This window comes from Aethalodelphis obliquidens, unplaced genomic scaffold (assembly GCF_003676395.1).
Source record: "Aethalodelphis obliquidens isolate GAN/ISIS:26980383/991018 unplaced genomic scaffold, ASM367639v1 scaffold68, whole genome shotgun sequence".
Lineage (NCBI taxonomy): Eukaryota > Metazoa > Chordata > Mammalia > Artiodactyla > Delphinidae > Aethalodelphis > Aethalodelphis obliquidens.
In genome coordinates, this window is record NW_020838012.1 from 4,361,232 (window position 1) to 4,384,976 (window position 23,745).

The 23,745-nt window shown below is 33.2% G+C and overlaps 1 protein-coding gene across 7 annotated transcripts in view; it reads right to left on the bottom strand.

Moving 5' to 3' along the window:
- Positions 1 to 653: 653 nt before the first annotated feature.
- Positions 654 to 23,745, bottom strand: part of LRRCC1 (leucine rich repeat and coiled-coil centrosomal protein 1) — a 35,424-nt gene continuing 12,332 nt past the window's right edge. For 5 of the 7 annotated variants that reach the window (XM_027089697.1, XM_027089693.1, XM_027089696.1 and 2 more), the window contains 13 exons: positions 21,564 to 21,760; positions 21,141 to 21,288; positions 20,041 to 20,189; positions 14,212 to 14,416; positions 13,558 to 13,697; positions 11,933 to 12,134; positions 11,207 to 11,392; positions 10,280 to 10,454; positions 9,254 to 9,417; positions 6,416 to 6,624; positions 6,186 to 6,323; positions 3,539 to 3,674; positions 1,046 to 1,719 (listed from right to left, as the gene is read on the bottom strand). In XM_027089697.1, the coding sequence (XP_026945498.1) occupies positions 1,597 to 1,719; positions 3,539 to 3,674; positions 6,186 to 6,323; positions 6,416 to 6,624; positions 9,254 to 9,417; positions 10,280 to 10,454; positions 11,207 to 11,392; positions 11,933 to 12,134; positions 13,558 to 13,697; positions 14,212 to 14,416; positions 20,041 to 20,189; positions 21,141 to 21,288; positions 21,564 to 21,760 (2,172 nt within the window). In that variant the 3' untranslated portion in view covers positions 1,046 to 1,596. Of the gene's footprint in view, positions 1,720 to 3,538; positions 3,675 to 6,185; positions 6,324 to 6,415; positions 6,625 to 9,253; positions 9,418 to 10,279; positions 10,455 to 11,206; positions 11,393 to 11,932; positions 12,135 to 13,557; positions 13,698 to 14,211; positions 14,417 to 20,040; positions 20,190 to 21,140; positions 21,289 to 21,563; positions 21,761 to 23,745 lie in introns of all 7 variants that reach the window. The other 2 variants (XM_027089691.1, XM_027089692.1) reach the window with 2 other exon arrangements.

Below are 23,745 nucleotides of genomic sequence, written 5' to 3' on the forward strand. Positions count from 1 at the left end.
TTTATTTTGGTTTCATGTTTAAAAGATAGTTTTGTGGGATATAAGATTCTTAGCTAATTTTTTTTGAGTACTCTGTCAGCCCACTGCTTCTAGTCTCATTTGTTTTGCATTTATACTGAGGGATAATATTGTTGGATGTAGAATTCTTTTTTTTGTTTGTTTGTTTTTGCGGTACATGGGCCTCTCACTGTTGTGGCCTCTCCCATTGCAGAGCACAGGCTCCGGACGCGCAGGCTCAGCGGCCATGGCTCACGGGCCCAGCTGCTCCGTGGGGGATCTTCCCGGACCGGGGCACGAACCCGTGTCCCCTGCATCGGCAGGCGGACTCTCAACCACTGCGCCACCAGGGGAGCCCTGGATGTAGAATTCTTGATTTACTGTTCCTTTTCTTCCTGTACCTAAAATATGTCTTTCACTGACTTCTGGTCTCCATTATTTCTGATGAGAAGTCAACTGTTAGTTATATTGTTTCTTTATATGAAATAAATCATATTTTCTCACTGCTTTCAAGATTTTCCCAACAGTTTGACTCTTAAGTGTCTAGGTGTGGTTCTCTTTGTGCTTATCCTGGGTTTTACTGAAGTTCTTGAATCTGTAGGTTAATCTTTTTCATCAAATTTAGTAAGTTTTCAGCTATTATTTTCCCCAATATTTCTTATGTCCTCCCCTCCTCCACAGACTCCCATTACATATATTGACATGCTTGATGTCCCACGGATTTCAGTATAAATCTTGCCTATAACAAAATGGGGCCCTCTCTTTACATTTTTTCTGATTCCATTTAATTTTCAAAACTTAGTTCACTGGCTATTAGTTAAGAATTAGGTATTATATTCTTTCAGAAATAGTAAGGAGAATAGTATTTACATCTTTGTTCTGAATACAGAGGAACATAAGAGATGACAAAAGTGAAATAGTAATAAGTGAACTGATATGAAATGGAAGAAAACCGTTTCCAGTTACAAAATAAGAATTCTCTTCATAAATAGTAACTAAAAAGGAAAAATGAGAGAGTGACAGTGGAAGTGTTCCTCTTGAGACAATGTTTATAAAACCTTAAATGTAATCTTTAATGAAAAAGTCATATGCATTATATAAAAAGGGGTCATTATGAGTGATGTGGAGATACTTACATATGCATTCTTAAAAATACCACATCCCTTATACAGATTTAAAATATTTTTTAGCTACATTTATGAGCCTTTCAAAAGAATGGCGCTATGTCAACTAAAGGACAACCAATAAATATAATTAGTTCTTCATCAACACAGTAAGGTTAACAACAATATTAAAATACTTTCCCTCATAGGCAAATGTGTAATTAGCAAACAATGTACAGCACAGAAACAAGAAAAAGTGTTTTAAGTTTAGTTATTTTGGTAGGTTTTTCTAATACACATAATTGTCAACAACTTATTATAAAAAACCCTACATATACAATTAATAAATACTTGATCAAGTCTTTTAAAATATAATCAGAATGAAATGTGTAGAAAAAGACATTTCAAAGTCATAGCAGTTACTACTATCACAATATTTAATCATTTTTACAATAGGTCTGCTGGTTCATTTCAATTCAATCCATTCTCAGAACCATCACATTTCTTGCTGAATTTGATTTAGAGCAAAAGCAAGTTGCTTAATTTTTATTTCCATTGCTTTTTTGTTCTTGCATGTTTCTTCCAGAAGTCCACGCATTTCTTCTTCAACTTGATGAACCTAAATCAACATATAAATTTTATAACATTTACATTTCTTAATGAAAATGTATTTTAAAAAATGCAAAAAAGTGAAAAATTTATTCTTATACATTTTGTATTTTGTGATGTCCATTTAAAGCAGAGGTTAATAAAATGTTAACTTGTTCAAATACTAATAGGGAAAATGTTATACTGTATACAAAGTACTTACATGTGTATTATCCATTTATTTCTTATAGGTTCTTGTGATTAACACATGGTAATTTATTTTAACTCTATTTTATAATTTAGAAAACTTGTTCAAGTTGTGTAGCTTCTCAGGAGCATATTTGGATGATACCCAGTCTTCTGACTTAATCTTTCCACTGTCCTGTGCTGATTATGAATGCTGAATCATGAATTTGACTTTAAAAACTGAAAAACCTCCGTTTCCATCTAAAATTGCTGGTGGTGGTTATAAATGACCATATTTTTGAGAGATCATCTTATGATTTTATTGTTAACCTACATTCTCCTAGGATTCAATGTATTTGATACTATTAATTTCTGCTTGAAACTCTCTCTCCTATCATACAACACTCCTGAGAGTATTACCAATATCATCATCCCTTTCTGTTAACTTCCCTCTTCCTAATCTCTAATACAGACTTCCTAATTTTTTTTCCCTTTGAAAACATTTTTCCTAATTTAAATGATCACCTCTATGTGATGCCTTACAATCTTTTTTCATGATTACCGCATTTAATCTTTGGTGAAATTTTTCTATTCTCTAACAAACACCTCCCTTTGATATTACATCATATTGGCAAGATGTCCATAATCAAACACAGTATTTTCCCTTTAGCTAAAGGCCTAATTTTATACTTTATTTAGTAATACCTAATGTACTCTTGTTCAACGATCGGTAGATTTTAAATAAAATATCTGAAACATCTGTTAACTTGAAATGAAATAAAGAACTAAATTTTGAACAAGTTATATTTCCTTATTCATTGTGATTATTTCCAAAGACCTAAATCCCCCTTTCTGGTTACACAGACTCCTGATAGTAATGTCATTTAATTATACAACCTTGATTATAATATATGAAGTATCACTTTCCTTTTCTATTAACTCTTTTCCTTTTCCAGTTGCTGATTTATAAATCTCCAGTCTTAAAGACTTTTATCTGTTTCTTATTATTACTTCAAAATCAGGGAAAAATGGAAATTTGTAACTGTCTGCTCATCTAGTGGATCTTAACAGAGGGGTCATATCAGAAGCACCTGTTGAGAAAAATACCTGGGTCTGATCCCAGTCTTAGTGAATGAAAGTCTGAGGGGGAAGCACATGCATATGTATTATTAAAAAGCTCTGCAGGTAATTTTGATGTTTGCCTCTGATTTATTATCATCCTAACCCATTCCTTTGTCAATGATATTAAAATGAGAAATTTGATAGTTTTGAACCCTAACTGATAATAAAACACTCCTTGAGAACTTGTCCTAGGTAGTGATGGATTGTATTTAATACATTCACATTCTCATCTTGCCTATGTGTAACCAAAGGGGCTTCCAGCTGAAATTGGCTAGGGATACAGAAATTTTTATCCAGAGTTCATGGAGCAGGTGCACATCAGAATCAACTTATAATCTTGGTTTCATTAAAATTATATTCTACACCTAATCTAAGTATTACCGACATTTTGGTCTGGCTTCATGATTGTACTGGCAATTTTCTTCACATCTATTTGGTTATTAAATCATGCTTCCTTTTCTCTGTTATCATTGTCAAAGATCCTATTTACTTAGCTATAACAATTTAATACTGATTATCAAAGTGAATTTTACTTACAGTACCTTTAAATTTGCAGAATCGATACATTTCTGCTTTTCACTTGCCAGCTGTATTATTTCAGCTTGATGAGCTTCAACAATTGCATCAACTTGTTTTTTAAATGCATCATCCATACTATGAAGCATTTCTATTGCATCCCTTAAAAACAAAACAAACCCACATATCTACTGGTACATATAAAAATTAGGCTGTTTTTTGTCTTTTTAGATGGAAGCTCTTACATTCATATTTTAATGGAAGCATAACTCCATTAAATAGAAAAGGGCTATCTTGGGTAACTAAAGATATAAGTAGTTCACCATCCAACAGAATCTTAGTAACAGAATAGAGTAAGGTAACATCAATGGAAGTTTGTTACACTATTACCCTCTGAAAGTTAGAGTACATTGGTTCTCATTTATTTTGAGTCTAAGAATATGGTTTATAAGCACCTTCTTAGATGCTACTATCAATCTTTTTTTCCTCCATGTATTAGCAGTGTGATAATAATTTGAGGTATATATACTATAGGAAGGTTCAAGTTTGTAAGCATATATGTCTGACTTCCCTATGTTAATGCTTAATGGGTAAAACCCTATGTTAATAAATTATAAACAGTATTCACAAAATTTTAGTGCTAAAAGTTTCTTATAGGCCAAATACCCATTCCTTTATATTAAGTATGAATAATTTTATTAAAAACGTTAAGTCCATAATGAACAAACTTCCTGGTTTTGGCACAGCCCATTGTAATAGTGGATTGAACATTGGGACTGAAACCAAGCAAGACCCTGTGGGGCTCCTGGGCATGGAAGCCTTTCTGTGTCCCCATTTCTTGTTTGTAGGGAATAGACTCCAGCCTCCATGACCTTCCCTGAGTTCCAAAGGGCAGATTCAAACAGTTGCTAATGAGGGAAGGGAGGGGATGCAGAGACTAGGGAGAAGACCACCTGACACCAGATTAAAGGAACCAGAGAAGCTCATCAGGAGACCACCTGAGGCCAGATTAAAGGAGTGCAGGCACTGCACACACCCTGATCCTTATTAGCCGCTCCGCCCTTGAACCATTGCTATAAAACTCCTCACTTCTCAGGCTGGGACACAGTTTTTTGAGGCACAAGCCTGTTGTGTCCCCCTTTGCCCAGCAAAGCAATAAATCCCTTCTTCTCTATTTCACCCGAACTCTGTCTCTGAGACTTGATTCGGCACCAGTGTACAGAGGATGAGTTTTCAGCATCAGGACCATGAATCAAAAGTCTTTTTTTTTTATTCCCAGTTGCAACAGTTGGTAGCTACGTGACTAAGGGCGAGTCACAAACTCTGTGTTTAAAGTTTGTCAACTATAAAACACAATAATAGTCCTGCCTGTTCAGCCAACCTCACAAAATTATTGCTGGGTTCAAAATAAGATATAAGAAAAAAATCAATTTATACATTATAAGAAACTATGCAAATAAAATCTATTCTTATGAACAATAATTTACTTATTTTATTAAAATTCCATTAAATTAAAAATCATATTATCAATCTTAGTCATAAAAGCATTAATGTATAAAATCAGGTCTTTATTGTTTTGCTCTTAAAGACATGATAAACAATGCAATATAAGAGATTCTAAAAACTGTCAGGCTTTATGATTTTTATTAAGTTTAGGAACTGCTAGTTATATGAAATGATTGTTTCTTTTAGGATCAAAAGGACTCCAAACTGCAAAGCTGTGACCAGCAGGAAAGAAAACTGCAATAGGTTCCAAGTCAAGGTCTCTGTATTAGTGCTTGGTTGTAAAGCAAAGTGGAACAGGGTCCATTAGCAAATAAACAAATGACTGTATTATCAATCAAAACTTTCTGGGGAGTAAAATAACACCTTTTCAAAGAATTAAAATATGAGAAATCAAATTTCCAGGTTCTATTAGACTTGATATAATGGGAACCTATCTCTCTCTATATGAGATTTTCGGGCTACCTATATGCCATGTTATCTATGTCATTCTGTATCTTGACATGAGCACTGGTCACTAAACCATGCTACCTAATTTTTAAGGCAGTCAACTTTGTAAATTATTTTAACAAGTCTAGTTATACAGCTTACAAGGTAAAACCCTCATTTCCTCTAGAGTATTTTATAAAATCCATAAAACAATGGCATATATGTATACATTTCCTTCCCCTTCTTTAAAATCAACTCTTATCCTCAGCTGGTGCAGGCCAACTGCTACCTAAATCTGTTTTAGCTTCTTCAGGAGCTCACTGTCCCTGGTAGTCAGTGATTTCCTCCTCTAAACTCCACATACAACAGCCAAAAATATCACTTGCTGCTTTCATTCAAACAGAGTTTGAAAATAATAATTACAGTAATAAAAATGAAATATTTATACAGCAATTACTATGTGTCAGGCACTATTTAAATGCTAAATAACCCATACAAACCATATATATATATACATAAATACACATATATATAAAGTTTAAATCTCACATCAAACATTAAAGTAGGGACTATTATAATCATTTTATAGATGGAATGGAAATAAAGTACTTGGCAAATACCTATGTCCAGCATGTTTTTACCCTCCTCACCCCCATCCCCCCGCCGTCCTACACAACCCACCCATCCCAATTCAGTTTTATGTTTAAAGATATCCCACATACTTTAGGACTTAATCCTTACTTTTGCAGTTCAATACTTTTGTCTCTTTCTGCTTTAAGTTTCCTTTCTTTGTTTTCAAAGTTTTCTTTCACTTCTTTTACTTGCATTTCAAGATGACACAGAAGCTCTCCTTTATCATGCCACTTCTGATTAAGTGTACTAATATGAGAAGAAATAATTTAAAAAATAAAATTGGTTATATGAAATTATTAAGCCACATGTAATTTCTCAACAGGAAATTCGTGAAATACCTGTAAGCTTTTCTAATTTCTTCAAGTTCTAATTCCTTTACTTTCAACTGCTGTTTTAGTTTTTCTTTTCTTTCATTGTGTCTTTCTAGTTTCTCAATTATTTCATCCAGTTGTGAAGATTTTTCATCAAGCTGTTCTTGGGTACATTTTTGTATTTCAGTGATCTTTTCGTGTAATATTTTGATTTGTTCCTCTCTTTCCTGTAAACACTTCATTTTTACAGAAAAAAATCATTATTTAAAAAAATAATTATTTTTATTAATCTTGAATGTCTCATTTCCTAATTAATTCAATATGGTTTAAAGTTATAAAAACTATAGATTAAAAAATAAATTGAACAAAGAATGTTTTAGAAAAGATTTACAAAACATTTTAAAAATCACAATCAATAAGGAATAGCACTACTACTATGTTTTAACTGCCACTAAGAAAGATGCACTATTTACACTTTTTATTTCATTAAGTTAGTAACTACCAACCACACAGAGGGAGTAGAAGGAAAAGAAAACTGTGCAATGAAAATTTCAATTAACATGGAATACAGCAAAGACTTATGTTCACTGTTCATGTATGATACAAATTAAAATGCTATTTCTACTATGCTAACAAGCATCTTCTGCATTAGGATGAGCAAATACTTTAAAATAAAGTATGATTTCATCACTATTACAATGTCACATGAAAATAGGCTCTACATCCCCCCAAACTTCCTTTTATTATATCTTCTATACTGTGAGTCATACTTTATCCTCTATTTGCATATTACAAATCAGAGGATAATGAAAGCTCAAGACCGCCTTAGGCACTGTTAAGTGTTTGCAGGTATTAGGCCTTATATGGGTTATTTACTTCAATGAACATGTTTGCTTTAAGGGGGTATGCCTGGACGGCAGGAACAGCCCTGCTATAACACCAACTACTGATATCAGTCTCTGAAAGTGAGAAAAGATGAAATTGGCAGTTTTTGTTTTTACCCTGTTTCCCCTGCCCCACCTTGCCTTTTTTTCCCTTTTGGGAAGAAGATGGAGGCAAACAAACAAATACTGAACAAGGCTAATTTAGGCATGAATTCATCACTATTTTAAAATATGTGGTTCAATTCCTCAGTGTGTTATATATCTAAAAATTCTAAGCAAAGATATCAGGTAGTCTTCTAGTCTTGACCAACATTTGCATAAAAGGCCATGAATTGTTTATTTTCTCCTCACAACTCTCGTACTTAAGAGTAATACTTAAGTAAGTACTTAGAGGAGAGCAGTCTTGACACATTATATTAGGAATCCACAAAAGCTATAGAAGATTCTTATGAAAAACCCCATTAATAAAAAGAATAACATTGTAGCATCAGAGAATTTTGTGATCCATACTTAATAGTACCAAAATAATACACAGGAGGAAACCAAATCTCAAAAGATTTGTTTCTAATTTCCATAGTCAGAAGCTAACTACAGGATCTACTTAATTGAAAACATTAAACTCCAAATTTTGCAGATTAGGTCATTATCCCTTCAAGTTATTAGCTATGATGAATTTACTGCTAAAAGAAATTATGCCTAGCTATCTCTGTATGTTCTGTGATTAGATGGAATGTACCATTAATGCTCATATCTTTGAGACTGATACAGTGTTCTTTAAAGTAAATGTACTAAGTTGTGAAAAGAAAAATGATGAGTTGAAAATCTGAAAACTTTTTTTTTAACCAAAAATCTAAGACTAAAAGTCATCTGTTTTTTGGCTCCACTATTTATTCATTTCTAGTCATTTCCTCCCAAAACTCTGCTCAGAGATTAATAAGCAGTAGTCTTACTGTGGAAGCAGTTATGTCAACCACAAGTATTATATACCAAGTATAGATTTTTAAAACAAGAAAAAATGCTCACTGCTAAAAAATTTAAATAATTTTCAGTGTAGCTTGGCATGTATGACAGATATAATTGAAATTCTGGTTTCATGCAAAACCAGAAAACAAGTATAATTGTTTAGGGTTATACAGTTAAATCATTCACAGCCTAAATCTAGCTATGGATATAGCAACATGGTGATAAATATGTTTCTTTATTTTCTGTACTTGACGAAGTTAAGTTCTCAAGGAGTTTCTTAAAAATGACTAAGGGAAAAAAAAATCAAATCTTAGGTAGTTATAATTACTGTAAAGAATGAGTTCCTAACTTTATGGGTGATAATCTCACAAGTTTCTTAAAAACCCTTTCTCAGCTATTTTTATACCTTAAAGATAATCTCTAGAAGAAAATTTTGGAGTTCAAATTTGATTCACTGTTCAAGCTAACTTTCAGAATATTTCTCTGGAAATTTTCATGTAAGATACTTTGAAACAAGTGATCCTGTTAGTATTCTCTCTTAAGATAGGCCATATTGAAGAAAAGGGTAAAAACGGTTTCCCTTGGGAACAAGCAAGAATCTTTTACATTCTTTCTATTCAGATACTTTAAAATATAGGATAGCAGGTTCTGTCATAATTTCGATATGTGAATTAGCAATATTGGAAGATACTAAACAATGAAAAGTTTAAATAAAATATTTGTTTTTGTGGTTCCTAACCCTTTATGGACACTACTTCCAATTATTTCAAAGGGCCATAATAACATTTTCCGTAAAATTTTGAGGTAAAAGTAATTTCAAGTTAATAAGTTAATAAATAAATGTCATATATAACTTTTAAAAGCAAAGAGGAAAACATAAAAGAAAAAACATGATAATATGTCTTAAATTCCATAACAGCTGGGATGCACTGAGACAAATATTTATTATTATACTATGATCCACAGATTTTTCAAACTTTCCACATGTTCTTTTCCTATAATAAAATGTCAAACTTACTTCTTTTAATTTTCCAATGGTTTCAGTTTGGTCTTCTACGATTTTGCACTTAATTCTTAATGTGTCATTATCACGTTCACTTGCCTTTCGCAGAGATTCATTCTCCTTACACAAACTTTCAATTTGAGCCTCTAGTCTCCCATGATTTTGGGCTAGAGAAGATTCTAAAAAACAAACATCATCAGTAAAAACTTAAAAAGACCTTGGAGAATTTATATTTTATGAACATCTAATTTTACAATGTATAATATAGTAAATAAAAAGAAAAGCTGAATAAAGAAACAAAATATATAATAGTACAATATGAAGAGGAAAGGGGAAAAGAACAAAAAGGCCTTCTAAACAACTGTGGCTATTTGAGAACCTAAAACCACAAATCATGAACAAGTAACTCAGACATGAAATATTTAATGGGTCATGTTATGCTGTCCAAACAAAATCATATTATAGATTTCTATATGGAATGGACAAATGAACAATGTTCCATTTAGGCCAACACCTACTATTCATAATTTGTGAAGTCTCTAAGAATGCCTTAAAATGGTGTATATCTCTTGCCTTATGGTGACTGGAAAGGGAATGAGACTGAAGGTAAGTTTATCTGAACCTAAAGTGGTTTTCATTCATAAACGATTTCACATTTCTCCACATATAACAACATAAATGTTAGCAACATTTTTAGCTAAAAAAAAATGAATGCTGCATATGTACAAATAATTTAAAATCACTAGATAAGAAAGAAATGTATACCTGTTCAGAAACGTAATCAAATTATAGTGGGGAAGAAAACCAACAGCAAAAAAATCAGAGCTATAACTTCATAACAGGTGTAATAAACTACTTCCCAATTCCTAAGTATAATTTCATTCCTGTTTGACTGGCAAATGACTACTTCTCCTTTCATATACAGTGTCACCTTCTTTCTTGGTATGTCTAGGCAGAGTTAAGCCCTTCCTTTTCTAATACCCAGATTTGTTGGATTAGCAGAATGGGCTATTTTTTCCCTTTGAAAATTGAGAATTTTACCCTGTTGTGCCAACTCATGTCCCCATAATTTTCTTTCTGTCCTTAAACCATAAATTAGCGATTCCTTGGCTGCTAGTTCGGAAATAAGCTGCATTTTTTCATGCTTGAGAAGTTCTATTTGAATACTCTTCTGCTTGTCATCTTCACTTAAAATTTCAAGTGTGTTGATTTGATTCTGTATACCACCAAAACACATTGGAAAAAAATGCAAAGTAATTATTATATTTAAGTGTTTCTTTATTTTCTTTTTGCATTTTATAATGAGAAAAAATGCTATTTAAGCAAATACAAAGTAAATGTTCCTAAATTTTACATCAAAAAATGTTTAAATTTTATTAACTAAAGATAAATGTAGGTCATGAAATAAAAAGTCAAATTTTAAGAGCCTACTCCTTTAAATGCTCTGAATTTTATTTAATATCTTAAAAGAGCAACTACACATGTAATACTCAAAATTTCTCACCAAATATTCAATATTTATATCAATAGTCTAAAGGTTACTTATAGAAAGTGAGTCCTTTTGGGCAAAATACCACTAATATTTAAAATTGAGACTATAGAAATAAAGTAATTAAAAAATTATTATAGTTAGGTATATGTAAAAACAACCACTACCACAAAATTAATATATCAACAATTCATGTATTTCCCAAACTTCAACCACCTGTATCACTGTAAAACTGGTACATTTACTTAGTATGCTTCTTAAAATTAATTCACGTATTTTACTTAAATACTATTTTAGTGTAAGCAATACAATCTGTGCAATCATGGTTTATCTCCTAATTATATTACTTTTCACACACGTTAAGAATATATAAGTAGTGTTATCTAGTTCATAGTTTTGTACTTCCTCAAATCATCACAATAGTCTTGAGAAAATGACATAAAAAATTAAAAAGGAAATATAATGTTACAATGTCTTACCTGTAAATTTGTTGCTGTTTCCTGTTTCAATTTAGAAACTTCTGCCAGTTTTGTTTTTTGTTCCTTCACCATACTGGTTAGATCTTTAATTAAAGAGGAAGATTCATTTTCTTTTCGTTGAGCCCAAACAAGAGCATTCTTGCTCTTTGCTAATTCAGTTGCAACATTTTCAAAACCATCTTTAACCTATATTTCAAAATTGCATTATAAATAGCAGTTCTGCAAATATTTGGAAAATACCTGTTTCTGGAAACAGCTTACTTCTTTCATTTTTAGAATCAGAATAAAACTGACAGATAATTGGCTTTGCAGGCTAGCCAGGCGATACGTGTTTGTGTTGTAAGTCCTCAACCCTGCTATTATAACATAAAAGCAGCCACAGATACTATGTAAACAAGTGGGCACGACTCTGTTCTAATAAAACTTTATTAATAGAGCCTGGAGACTTTAGTTTGCCAATCCCTGCTCTATAGTAATAGAGAATTCAGGTTTCCTAATTCCTATTCGTGCTCTCTTTACTTGACCATTTATAACCTCACTTAGCTTTGGCAATAGCACTGAAGATTAGCTATTATTTATGTGAAAAAATAAGGCTCTAAGAATTTAAGTAATTTGGTTAAGATCATATAGCCAACATGCAAATAGAGCTAGAATTCTAAAACGTAGTCTTATCAAACCATATCTTGTTGATTCTGTTTTCAATAAAAAGCTAGACGCCATTCTTACATCTTTAAATCTTCTGGCTTCAACAGTTAAAGCAATACGGAATTCATTTTCTAAATCCATATACTGTTGGTTTAATGCATCAATTTTGTCTTGGTATTCTTTTATAACTTGTTCATGTTTTCTCTCTTCTTTAGCAACTTCTTTAGCTAAGGCTTCCTGGAACTCAGCTTCACTAAAAAACTCCCTTGTTTCAAGGTCTTTCCTGGGATGAAAAACAAATAAAAATCACAGGATGCTGTTTATCTAGAAAGAAAAACTTTAAAGGTCTTTTAAATAGTTATTAAATGTTCTATATTCCCTATTGTTAAAGATCAGCTCCTCACTTTCACACACAGAAAACTAGGGATAGGATGGTAGATACAGAAAGAATATGAGTTTTGATTGCGTATTCGGTGGTGACAGGGGTAAGAGGAGTATGCCAAATCTTAACTTCACTGAGATAGTTCAGAATCATTTTATGGTTTCTAAAATTCTTTGGGTGCATTCACAGAAGTCAGGTTCTGTCTCACTGCATCTTCTACTTTGGTTGAGTCTTTGACATAAAATAAATACAGTCTGACTGGTCCTGGTGGCTGGTTAATTGAAAACAACAGTTATGTGTGAAATTTCACCAATCTTTTAATATAGGGCCAGTTTTTTAATTTCAATGTGAATTCATTCTTCAGAGTTCTCCATTATTTTTCTTGAATAAATCAAACTCATAAAACAAAACCCATTACTTCTGGTTTTGGTTTCTTTAAACTAGAACAAGTTAAAAGATATCTGAAAAGAAAATTAGGTGCCAATTTTTAGATTTTTGTGATTATTTGCCCCCCAATCTTTTATAGTTGTCTTGACCACATATATGATGACAATTTTCCCCAGAGCATCAAAATTTAATTTATATATTAAAATTTGATTTATACAAGGACAAAACCAAAACAGGCCTGAGAACAAACACAATTAACTCATGGCAATCATACAATTCAACTGGTAGTAAGCAGATAACTAGCTGAATGTGCTTAAATTACTGTGGACTTTAAAAAGCAGGTGTTGGCAAACTATAGCCCATAGACCAAATCTGGCCTGCTGTCCTTCTTGTGGGGAAGTAAACTTTTACTGAAACACAACCATGCCCATTCATTTATGTGCTGTGTATGGTTACTTTTGTGGTACAAAGAGATAGCTTTGTGGTATCTATTCAGAGATAGATAGCTGAAAAGCCTAAAATATTGATATTTTCTATCTGGACCTTCACAGAGAAAGTTTGTTGAACCCTGCTTCAAAGGGATAAAGAATATTGATAATTTAACAAGTAGTTACTTGGAAGTCAATTAAAACAGCTTTCTCTATATTACAATGATCAATTTTTAGTTGGGCTTAGAGAAATGGAAAATGAGCTTCATTGCTATAAGCCCATACCTCAACCTCAATAAAGTTACTGATTTGTTTTTAAGCTACTAGTTCTAACTCTAAGATTGATTCTAAAGCATACATAAACATGTCATTCTCCATGAGCTAACTGTGCCAGACTTCACCACTGCTCAATCACTGTCTAGTCTTGGCAGGGGCAGGGGGTAAAACCAAATAACTTTTTCCTATTTTTAAATGTCCATATTTTCCTAAAATATACATATTTCATTTACCTGTGTTCTTGTTCTTTCAATGTAAGAAGTTCATGAAGTTGTTGCACGTGTTCCTTTTCTTGATGAAGAGAAGTTCTAAGTAAGTTTATTTCTCTATCAGCAGCTACAGCTTTGAGTTCCACCTCTTGGATAAGTCGCATCTGAGTAAAATACACACCATTACAGTATTTAGATAATAATCTCCTCTGCTTCTATTTTAATGTCAGTTGCCCAAAGACAAGTGCCTTCTAAATAATAGGACCTAGGGACTAAGTTGATTTTCAAAATTTATTAAATGCTATGGTCTCATAAAGTGTAGTCTTAGAAGCATCAAACACATTAGCATTAACTCTTATTTCACCACAGACTTTATTGAAAATTTCCATTCAGAAGGCATGAAAATTAAAAGTCTCCAAGTACCCCAAGGAGACATTTAAAAACTGGCTCTTAAACACAAGGCTAACAACCTGCAGCATTTCCACCAACTCTGCTTTGTGAATGTTGGCAGCCCTAATTGAAGAAATGATTCCATAGGTTAAATTACTGGCACATTTAAACTAATTTTTGCATTCAGCTTAACATCCTTTATGTTTACTATATAATGACATAATTTGTTTCAGGACAGAAGCTATGAATGTGTTAATTCATGGGACTGAGAGTAAAATAGAGAAATACCTGTGCTGCTTGCTGTTGCCTTTTTTGTCTCTCCTTTTTTTCTAATGCTTTTTCCAGGGTTCTTAAGTGTCTAACATGATCCTCTTGTTGATCTCTTGCTTTAATTAATTCAACAGTTAGTTTTTTAATTTCATTTTGAAGCCTGTGAACCATAATTTCGAGTTGTAGTTTGGAATTTCTCTCTTTAAAAATAATTTCCTTTAGCCTAAAGCATAAATCAAACGTTGCTTTAAGTATATTACACATATAGAAAGATAAAAACTGTACTAAACATTAAAAGTTACAGTAGAGAGGAAGATTTGAAGTATGTTCCAAATTCTCCTTAGATAAAAAACGTTGAAAAACAGTACGCCTTTCGCCCATCCCTGAAACTAGCATTGGGCCAAGAGGGAAAACATTTTACATAAATCAATGAAACTTTATCTAAGAAGATGTAGTACATATATACAGTGGAATATTACTCAGCCATAAAAAGGAATGAAATAGTGCCATTTACAGAAACATGGACAGACCCAGAGATTGTCATACAGAGTGAACTTAAGTCAGAAAGAGAAAAACAAATATCGTATAATATTGCTTATATGTGGAATCTAGAAAAATGGTACAGATGAACTTATTGGCAAAGCAGAAATAGTCACAGATGTAGAGAACAAACTTATGGTTACCAAGGGGGGTGGGGTGAGACAAATTGGGAGACTGGGATTTACATATATATACTACTATGTATAAAATAGATAACTAATGAGAACCTACTGTTTAGCACAGGGAACTCTACTCGGTGCTCTGTGGTGACCTAAATGGGCAGGAAACCTAAAGAAGAGTGGATATATGTATATGTATAACTGATTCACTTTGCTGCACAGCAGAAACTAACACAACATTGTAAAGCAACTATACTCCAATAAAAATTAAAAAAAAAAAACAAAGCTGTAGTAACTAAAACAGTATGGCACTGGCACAAAACCAGACACATTGACCAATGGAACAGAATAGAAAACCTAGAAATAAACCCACACATATATGGTCAACTAATTTTCAACAAAGACCCTAAGAATATATAGTGGAGAAAGGACAGTCTCTTCAATAAATGGTATGGGGAAAACTGGATATCTACATGAAAAAAAATGAAATTGGGTCTTATCTTACACCATACACAAAAATCAACACGAACTGGATTAAGAACATAGACATAAGACCTGAAACCATAAAACTACTAGAAGAAAACATAGAAGGAAACTCCATGATATTGATCTCGGAAATGATTTTTCCATGGGGACACCAAAAGCATGAACAAGAAAAGCAAAAATAAACAAGTAGGACTACATCAAAATAAAAAGTTTCTGCACAGCAAAGGAAACAATCAAGAAACTAAAAAGGCAACATGACAAATGGGAAAAAATATTTGCAAACCATATATATGATAATGGGATAATATCCAAAATATGTAAAGAATTCATACAACTCAAAAGCAGAGAAACCACAAATAAACCAATTTTAAAATAGGCAAAACCCCTGAACAGACATTTGTATAAAAATATGCAAACGGCCAAAAAGTATAAAAAACATGTTCAATGCCATTATTCATCAAGAAAATGCAAATCAAAACCACAGTGAGGTATTACCTCACACCTGTTAGGATGGCTATTATCCAAAAGTCAGAAGATAACAAGTCTTAGTGAGGATATGGAGAAAAGGGAGGCCTTATACACTGTTGGTGAGAATTTAAACTGGTGCAGCCATTATGGAAAATAGCATGGAGGTTCTTCAAAAAATTAAAAAACAGAACTACCATAAAAGTGGGATCCACCAATCCCAATTCTGGGTATATATCCAAAGGAAGTGAAACCAGTATCTCAAAGAGAAACCTGCATTCCCATCTACACTGCAGCATTATTTGCAGTATCGAGATATGGAATCAACCTAAATGTCTATTAATGGATGAATGGATGAAAAGGTTATAAATAAATAAATAAATGCCATATTAGTCAGCCTAATAAAGAATGAAATCTGGCCATTTGTGACAAAACGGATGAACGTGGAGGAGATTATGCTAAGTGAAAAAACTGGTGATATCACTTATATGTGGGATCTCAAAAAAGTTGAACTCATGGGACTTCCCCGGTGGTCTAGTGGGTAAAACTCCACACTCCCAATGCAGAAGGCCCAGGTTCGATCCCTGGTTGGGGAACTAGATACTGCATGCATGCTTCAACTAAGAGTCCGCATGATGCAACTAAAGATCCCGCGTGCCACAACTAAGACTTGGCACAGCCAAAATAAATAAATAAATATTAAAAAAAAAAGTTGAACTCATAGAAACAGAGAGTAGAATAGTGGCGACCAAGGGTCAGGAGTGGGGGGAATGTTGGCCACAGGGTACAAGCTTTCAGTTATGAGTAAGTTCCAGAGACCTAATGTACAACATGGTGACTAAAGTTAAAAGTAATGCATTATATACTTGAAATTTTCTAAGCAAGTAGATATTAAGTGTTCTCAACACACAAAAAAACAACTATATGAGGTGAAGGATATATTAATTGGCTTGACTGTGGTAATGATTTCACAATGTATAACAAAACATCACATTGTACATCTTAAATATATACAATTTTTATTTGTCAGTTATACCTCAACAAAGCTGAAAAATAAAATATTGAGATTGAGAAAAAAAATAAATTAATGAAACTTTATCTTATGTGAACTTTACTATTCAACAGCAAAACTACAAAACACATTTTTTCAGGCATTGTGCTAGATATCAGCTTAAAAGCAAGCAAGATGAATAAGATACAGCCTGGTCTTCAAGGAGCTTAATATCTAGCAGAGGGGACACTGATGCATTTATAAAGAAAGCTACAGGAGAGAAACAATACCTGAACAGATACCTGAAGTCAACTCTGACTTCCCTGTATCTTCCCCAGACACTAAGTATTATATCCTAGTACTATACTACCTCTGTGTTACTTAGAGCCTTTTGACTAAAAATTCTTTAACTAGTTTCAGTAAGAAAGGAGAATTTATTGACCCACATAACCAATTCAGGGGCTGGGGTGGCACTATTCCAAGGCACAGCTGAAACCAAGGATATGAATACCATCAGGTCCCTCTCTCTGATTCCCTACAGGCTCGTTTCAGTTTTTCCAATGGCAGGCTTCTTTGTAACATGCCAGGGAGATGGGGAAGGCTATAAACATCTCTGACAGCAGTGACAACCAAACAGAAAAGGTTACCTTTCTCTAGCTCAACTTAGAACTGAGCTCTGGGAAAGGCTTTGGTTAGTCCAATTTGGTTCATATGCCCACTCCATGCAGCGGTCACTGTGGCCATGTGGGCTAAGGCCAGGGGCTCACCTCTTAACCAATATTATAGGCAGAGAGGCAGTTCATGACAGAACAGAAGTCAAGTGTTTGAAAAGGGGACAACGAATAGCAAAGACATAGCCTCATAAAGGAATTTCTGAGCTAGGCAGCCACTCCAATGTGTACCTACTATAATTGCCAAGCCATAATTGAGAAAAATCCCTACACTCATCAGCTTCTATACTACAGTCATTTCTCCAATTCTTGTCCTCTTGCCTTTGAGAGTCGTCTCCAAACTGGTCTTCCTTTGTTCACTCTCTCAACTCTGGTTTGGTATGTTATATGAAAGAATATTGGACTTTATTCTGTGGACCATATGGTGGAAGGGGCAGAGAAGCTACCGATCAGTAAAATTAGAGAAATCCTCTAATCAAGAGATAAGGGCCTAAACTGATGCAACCGTCTGGGGACAGAGAGGAGATAGTTCAACACCGTTTAAGCAGAATGAAGACGGTATCAATACCAACTGGTTATGAAGTTTGAGAAAGAGAAAGGAAGCAAAAAAAATCATTCTGAAATTTCTAGCTTTGGTGGCTGACTGGAACACCATTTACTAGAACAAAGAATACAGAATAAGGGAGCAGGAAAAAGTCAACCTAAGGACATGCTGATCTTAAGACACTTACAAGCAATGTAGACAAGAAATTTTTAGTAGATGATTAGATGAACAATTTGTTAATCAAGGAGGCCTATAAAACAGATAAAAGGTTTGGGAGCTTATTGGTTAGGTATTAAAAGCATAGTAAAGAAGATTCACTTTTTGAGATAATATATATTCACAGCATGGTACCTAGATGCTAGACCCTGCCTTAGGTATGAGGAAAACAGAGTCCCTACCAAGTCACATAAGGGAATATGAAGATTGGTGAGGATCTAATCCCCAAAAAACATTTGGGGTATAAATGAAAAAAGAATCAGAAAAGATTGAAGATGAATTTCCAAGAGAACAACAAATATGTAACACAGGGAACATGGCACAACAGCAAAGAGGTTAAAGAAGGATAAAGATGAGGTGTGTCCAAAGCTTTCCAATTAAAATAGAATTTGGCTAGTAACCCCAGACATAACTTCCTCTAATATTCCACTAGATAATACCTACAAAACAGAATAAAACAAAAATTCATATACATATGACTCTAAACAAGAGAAAACATAGTGCCAAAATCAGGGAGGAATTTCAACAATAAGGCAAATGGAACTAACTTAAAATAATAACAGCTCTTAGAACACTCAGGCTTTGCCTTGTATCTTTCTGGATTAAAAAAAAAAAAGATATACCCTCTCTTTCATTCTATGACTGTGACTCATTGAGTCACACAGTCTCTATAAATCTATCATTAAACTATGTTGGCTACCTATGCACCTACTGCAAACAAAAGTGCTGTTTCTTCTGAGATGGTCAGAGGACAGTTATTTTATCCATTCTGTTCCTTTACTCCTGTCCAGCACTGTCTTGTATAAGGCAAGAAATTGGTGGGTAGTGGTGGTTTGGCTAGTAATAGCACAAAGCATCGTAGCTTGCGTAATTACAGAGGTTTTCATGGAACACGTTTGGTATTGTAATTTTCCTTATATTCCATAAGTACAAAGAATCAGAGAATCAGGTAGTGAGGGGTAGAAAATACCACATCAGTACCACACAACTTTACTAGTTAAATGCTTAAAAGAACCTGGGAATTGGGCTGGGAGCCGTGTACATCAACTTACTAATGAATGAAGATTGTAGGAAGGGAATTATCTACTATATAAGCAGCTAAGAAATGGAACCAAGAGCAACTTCCTAAGCCCTATTTGTTGGCAGACACCAAGTCTAGAAACCCGGTGCTCATTCAAGGAGAAGAGATAAAAATTGAAAGGAATCCCATGGAAAAAATCTTATAACCTTTTAAGGAAAAGCATAACTTTTGAAATAATTGCCTATAGGAAACAGAAGAAAAAAGTTATTGTTATTTCAGAAAACCGTTTGGTATTCGCACATCTTGGAATAAGACAATCCTGTATTACATAATTTACTACAGAAAAAAAAGATAAAACAGGAAATGGAATAAGATGGAATGAAAACATTAGAATTAAGAAACTTGGGTTATCTGGTACTGAAGCCCATTGTTGAGAAGAATATGCAAGAGACTGATTATGACCCAGAATGCCTAAAGAAAAAATGTGCCAAGCCCCGTCCTTTACAGAAAAAGTCTGCCAATCCCAGCTCTACACTCTTCCTGTTTTTCACTTATAATACTTTTTTTTTATCGATCTGACATCTCCCAGCTTGAGGGCTCAAATTAATATCCTGAATCCTTCGTTAATGTAAAAAACTGACAAAGCCCTAAATCTTTAAATTAGTTCAAATTAAAACCATATGCATAGTTTTTTTTTATCATACTACAGCTAGTTTAAACTAAGGCATTCCAGTTCCAAGTTCAGCATTCTTTGTGCTATGAGATAACTTAAGGTTTACAGACTTTCCCCTTACCTATCTGTAGTAAGAAGAGCCAGGCTATGAATATCTTTTTTTTCATTTGCATGTTTATGCAGTTCATCAATATAATCCATAAGTTTCTTTTCAGTTTGTTCAGCTTTCCATCTCTTCTCTCTCTCTTGATCTAGTTCCTCAACTAGTGTCTGAAAGAAAACAATATTGTTATGTGAAATTGGAAAAGTTACCTAACCTCTCACTGCCTCAATTTTCTCATTTATAATGTGGGAATAAGAGCATCTAATTCAAAGGGCTGTGGTGAGAATTAACCAAAAGAATGGAAGTAAAGCATGCAGAACAGTGTCTGGCACAAAATATCCACTCAATAGATGTTAGCTGCTATTATTATTGTCATAATGATTTTTATTATTTTCTAAATATTAAGGCCTTTATACCTAAGAATAAGGAGACAAAACCAATAGCATGAAAGGTGTGAACTGTTTCAAAAAGTAATCATACTATTGGAAGAATAGTGCACATTACAATCCTAAGTATAACCAGTTGTTCACAGTAAAATAAGGGTAAGTTAATAAAAAATATAAAATAAATCAATGTGTGCTAAAAATTCTTAACAACATGTGAATGATTAAGGAAAATATTGAAGAATTTTAAAATTCTTGAATGCCTCTTAATCTGGAATCCATGGGTCCAAAACTGGGTTTCAGGAGAGCCCATGAATACCCTGAAATTATATACAACATTTTATGAGTTTCTCTAAGGAAGTTTCTCTGCAAAAACCCATAGATTTCCTTAGATATTTAAAGGAGTCTGAGACTCATAAGTTAGGAACCACTGCTTTAGGAAGAATTCAAAAATTCAGACATGTTTTCTCCTCCACAAGCATACAACAAAATGATTTCACTGAAATCTGATCTTAAATAAATGTGTAATTTCCATTCCTTTAAAAATTACAAAAATAGTAACATTACACAAAATCTGGAAATCAGGAAGGGGAAAATAACCCAACCGCAACCCCCAATAAAATTACACAAAATATTTTTTTGCTCATAAAAACATGCATAGTTTTTCTGGGACTAACTTCGAATTTAAAAATAAGATTATTCATATCCAATTTTTCTTAATCTCTTAAATCATACCCGGTAAGTGGCATTTTCTGAGCTACCGTTGTTTACTTTAATTATTTCAGTCTTCTGCTTTTCTGATTCTTCTAATATATTATTGTTCACTAAAGATGATCTTAGGTGTAATTCTTTAAAGAAAGGTGGTTTCATTTTACGATTACAACTGCAAAGAAAAAAACACAAAAAATAACTCAAAGAAATGTATAATACTTATAACTATTTTTCACAACTTAGGTAATGACAATCCAGCATAAAGAGAGCCTTTTCTATAAATTTATATGAAAGTACTGACTAAATTTGAGGCTGCAAGGCTGAAAAGTCAAATCTTTTGACATTAGAATAGTAAAAAAAATATTACCATGAGATAGCTTTAAGAAAGAAGCCAGCAATAGTAACTTCTGTGTGCCTTATCTGAATTCCTAGAACTAAAAGAAGTACCTTATAAAAGCATTGTTGTTTTTACTGTGGCGCTTAACAGTTTGAATAGTTTTGGAATAATATGGGATTTTTGATCTTCGAGGAATTTTTCTATTGCATTCTTTTCTGTTTCCACAGTCACTTTCAGAAGTCACATCTGTGTCTCTTCTTGGTCTGAGATCTTTCTCAGGAACATTATCTATTAAAGAATTAGAAGTCTAGAATAAAAAAAAACAAAGTTTTTTAAAAGTTTAATTCGGTATAAAAGAACATAATTTGACATTTTCTAAAATGTTATAACTTTTTACAAGATTAAAGATTTATAAACTAGGTATGTTTGGAATTAAAGACAAAGGATTCAACTTCTGGTATGCACAAGTAAGCTCCTATGAGGTTGACGCTCTCAAGATAACAATTACAAACTGGGGAAAAATACAAACAAAACAACAACAACACTACTTGGAATCCTGGAAAGTGAACAAAAGTAGTCTTATTCTAGAGGAGAGTAGACACCTGGAAATATGACCAGAATGGATTGTTTCTGCTTTATGGCTTTTATCCTAAGAAAACAGCACAATTGGCACTACGTAGGGGGTCTTAAAACTCAAGTGGGAAACCCACAAACTTTTGGGTCTGAAGAATCTGAGGATAGTATGGAATAGACTGCAAGCAGCCCAGCAAAGGATAAAAAAAAGCAGCAGTTAGTCAAAGCAAGTTAAATGCTTGCTATAACAAAACTATTAACACTCTTTGGAGGCCTATAGCAGCATCTCGATTCTCCACAAAGTAACATTCACACTGTCCAGGACAAAATCCAAAATTACTCACAGTAGGAAGAACCAGGAATATATGACCTATTCTCAAGAGAAATGACAATCAGTGGAGACCTGAGAGGACCTAAATGTTCAAATAAGCAGAGAAGAACTTTACAACAGTGATCATAAGTATGCTCAATGATATAAAAAGTGCTTATCATGAATGAAAAGGAAATTCAGCAGACAAGTAAAAATTATTTTAAAAAATGGAAATTTTACAACTGAAAAATACAATGTCTAAAGTAAAAATTGACTGGCTGGACTAATACAGAATGAGGTGATAAAAGAAAGAATATGTAAACCTGAAAAGAGTTCAGTGGACTTATTCAATATGAAGAATACAGAGAAAAAAATTTGATAAAACCGACAGAGCATCAGGGGATTGTGGGACACCTCAAAAGGTCTAAATGGAATTTGAAAAAAGAGGAAAGAGAATGGGACAGAGAAATATTTGAAGCAATGATGTCCAAAAATTCCGAAATTGAGTGAAAACATAAATTTACATTGCATAATGATAAAAGAATCAGTTAAATAGGAAGAAAAAGTAGTCATAAATGTGTATGTGCTTAGTAAGAGAGCTTTAAAATATGACAAGCAAATGTTGAGAGAATTAAAGGAAGAAATAGACAAATCCACAATCATAGTTGAAGAATCTAACATCTCACATGCAACTGATAGAACTAGACAATAAAAATCAGTAAAATTAAAACTGCTGCTTATTAAAAGACCCTTAAGGAAGTGAATAGCAACCCACAGATTGGGAGAAAATATATTTGACAAAACATTAGTATTCAAGATATAAAATGAATTCCTATAACTCAGTAATAGACTAATCACTCAATAAAAATGTGGGCAAAATTTCTGAACACTGCACAAAAGATTCAATAAGTACATGAAAAAGTGCTTAACATCACTGATCATTAGTGAAATGCAAATTAAAGTCACAATGAATATCAGTATACACCCACTAGAATGGCTAAAATAAAATCAGTGCTAACACCAAACATTGGTGAGGATATGGAACGACTGGAACAGTCAGTTTACATTGTTGATGGGAATAAAATGGAACAATCACCTTGGGAAAGCTCTGGCAGTTTCTTATATAACTAAACAAACACCTACCCTATAATCTAGAAATTCTAGTTCTAGCTATTTACTGAAGAGAAATGAAGACCTAAGTTCACAAAAAGACTTGTACTGTAATTTCATAGCAGTTTTATCCACAAACCTGGAAAGAACCCAGTGGTATATCAATAGGGATAATGGAAAAATAAACTGTGGTATACCCATACAACGGAATACCACGCAGCGATAAAAACAAACTACTGATACACATAATAATGGACTGATTTCAAGGTTATTCTGAGTGAAAGAGGCCTTACACAAAA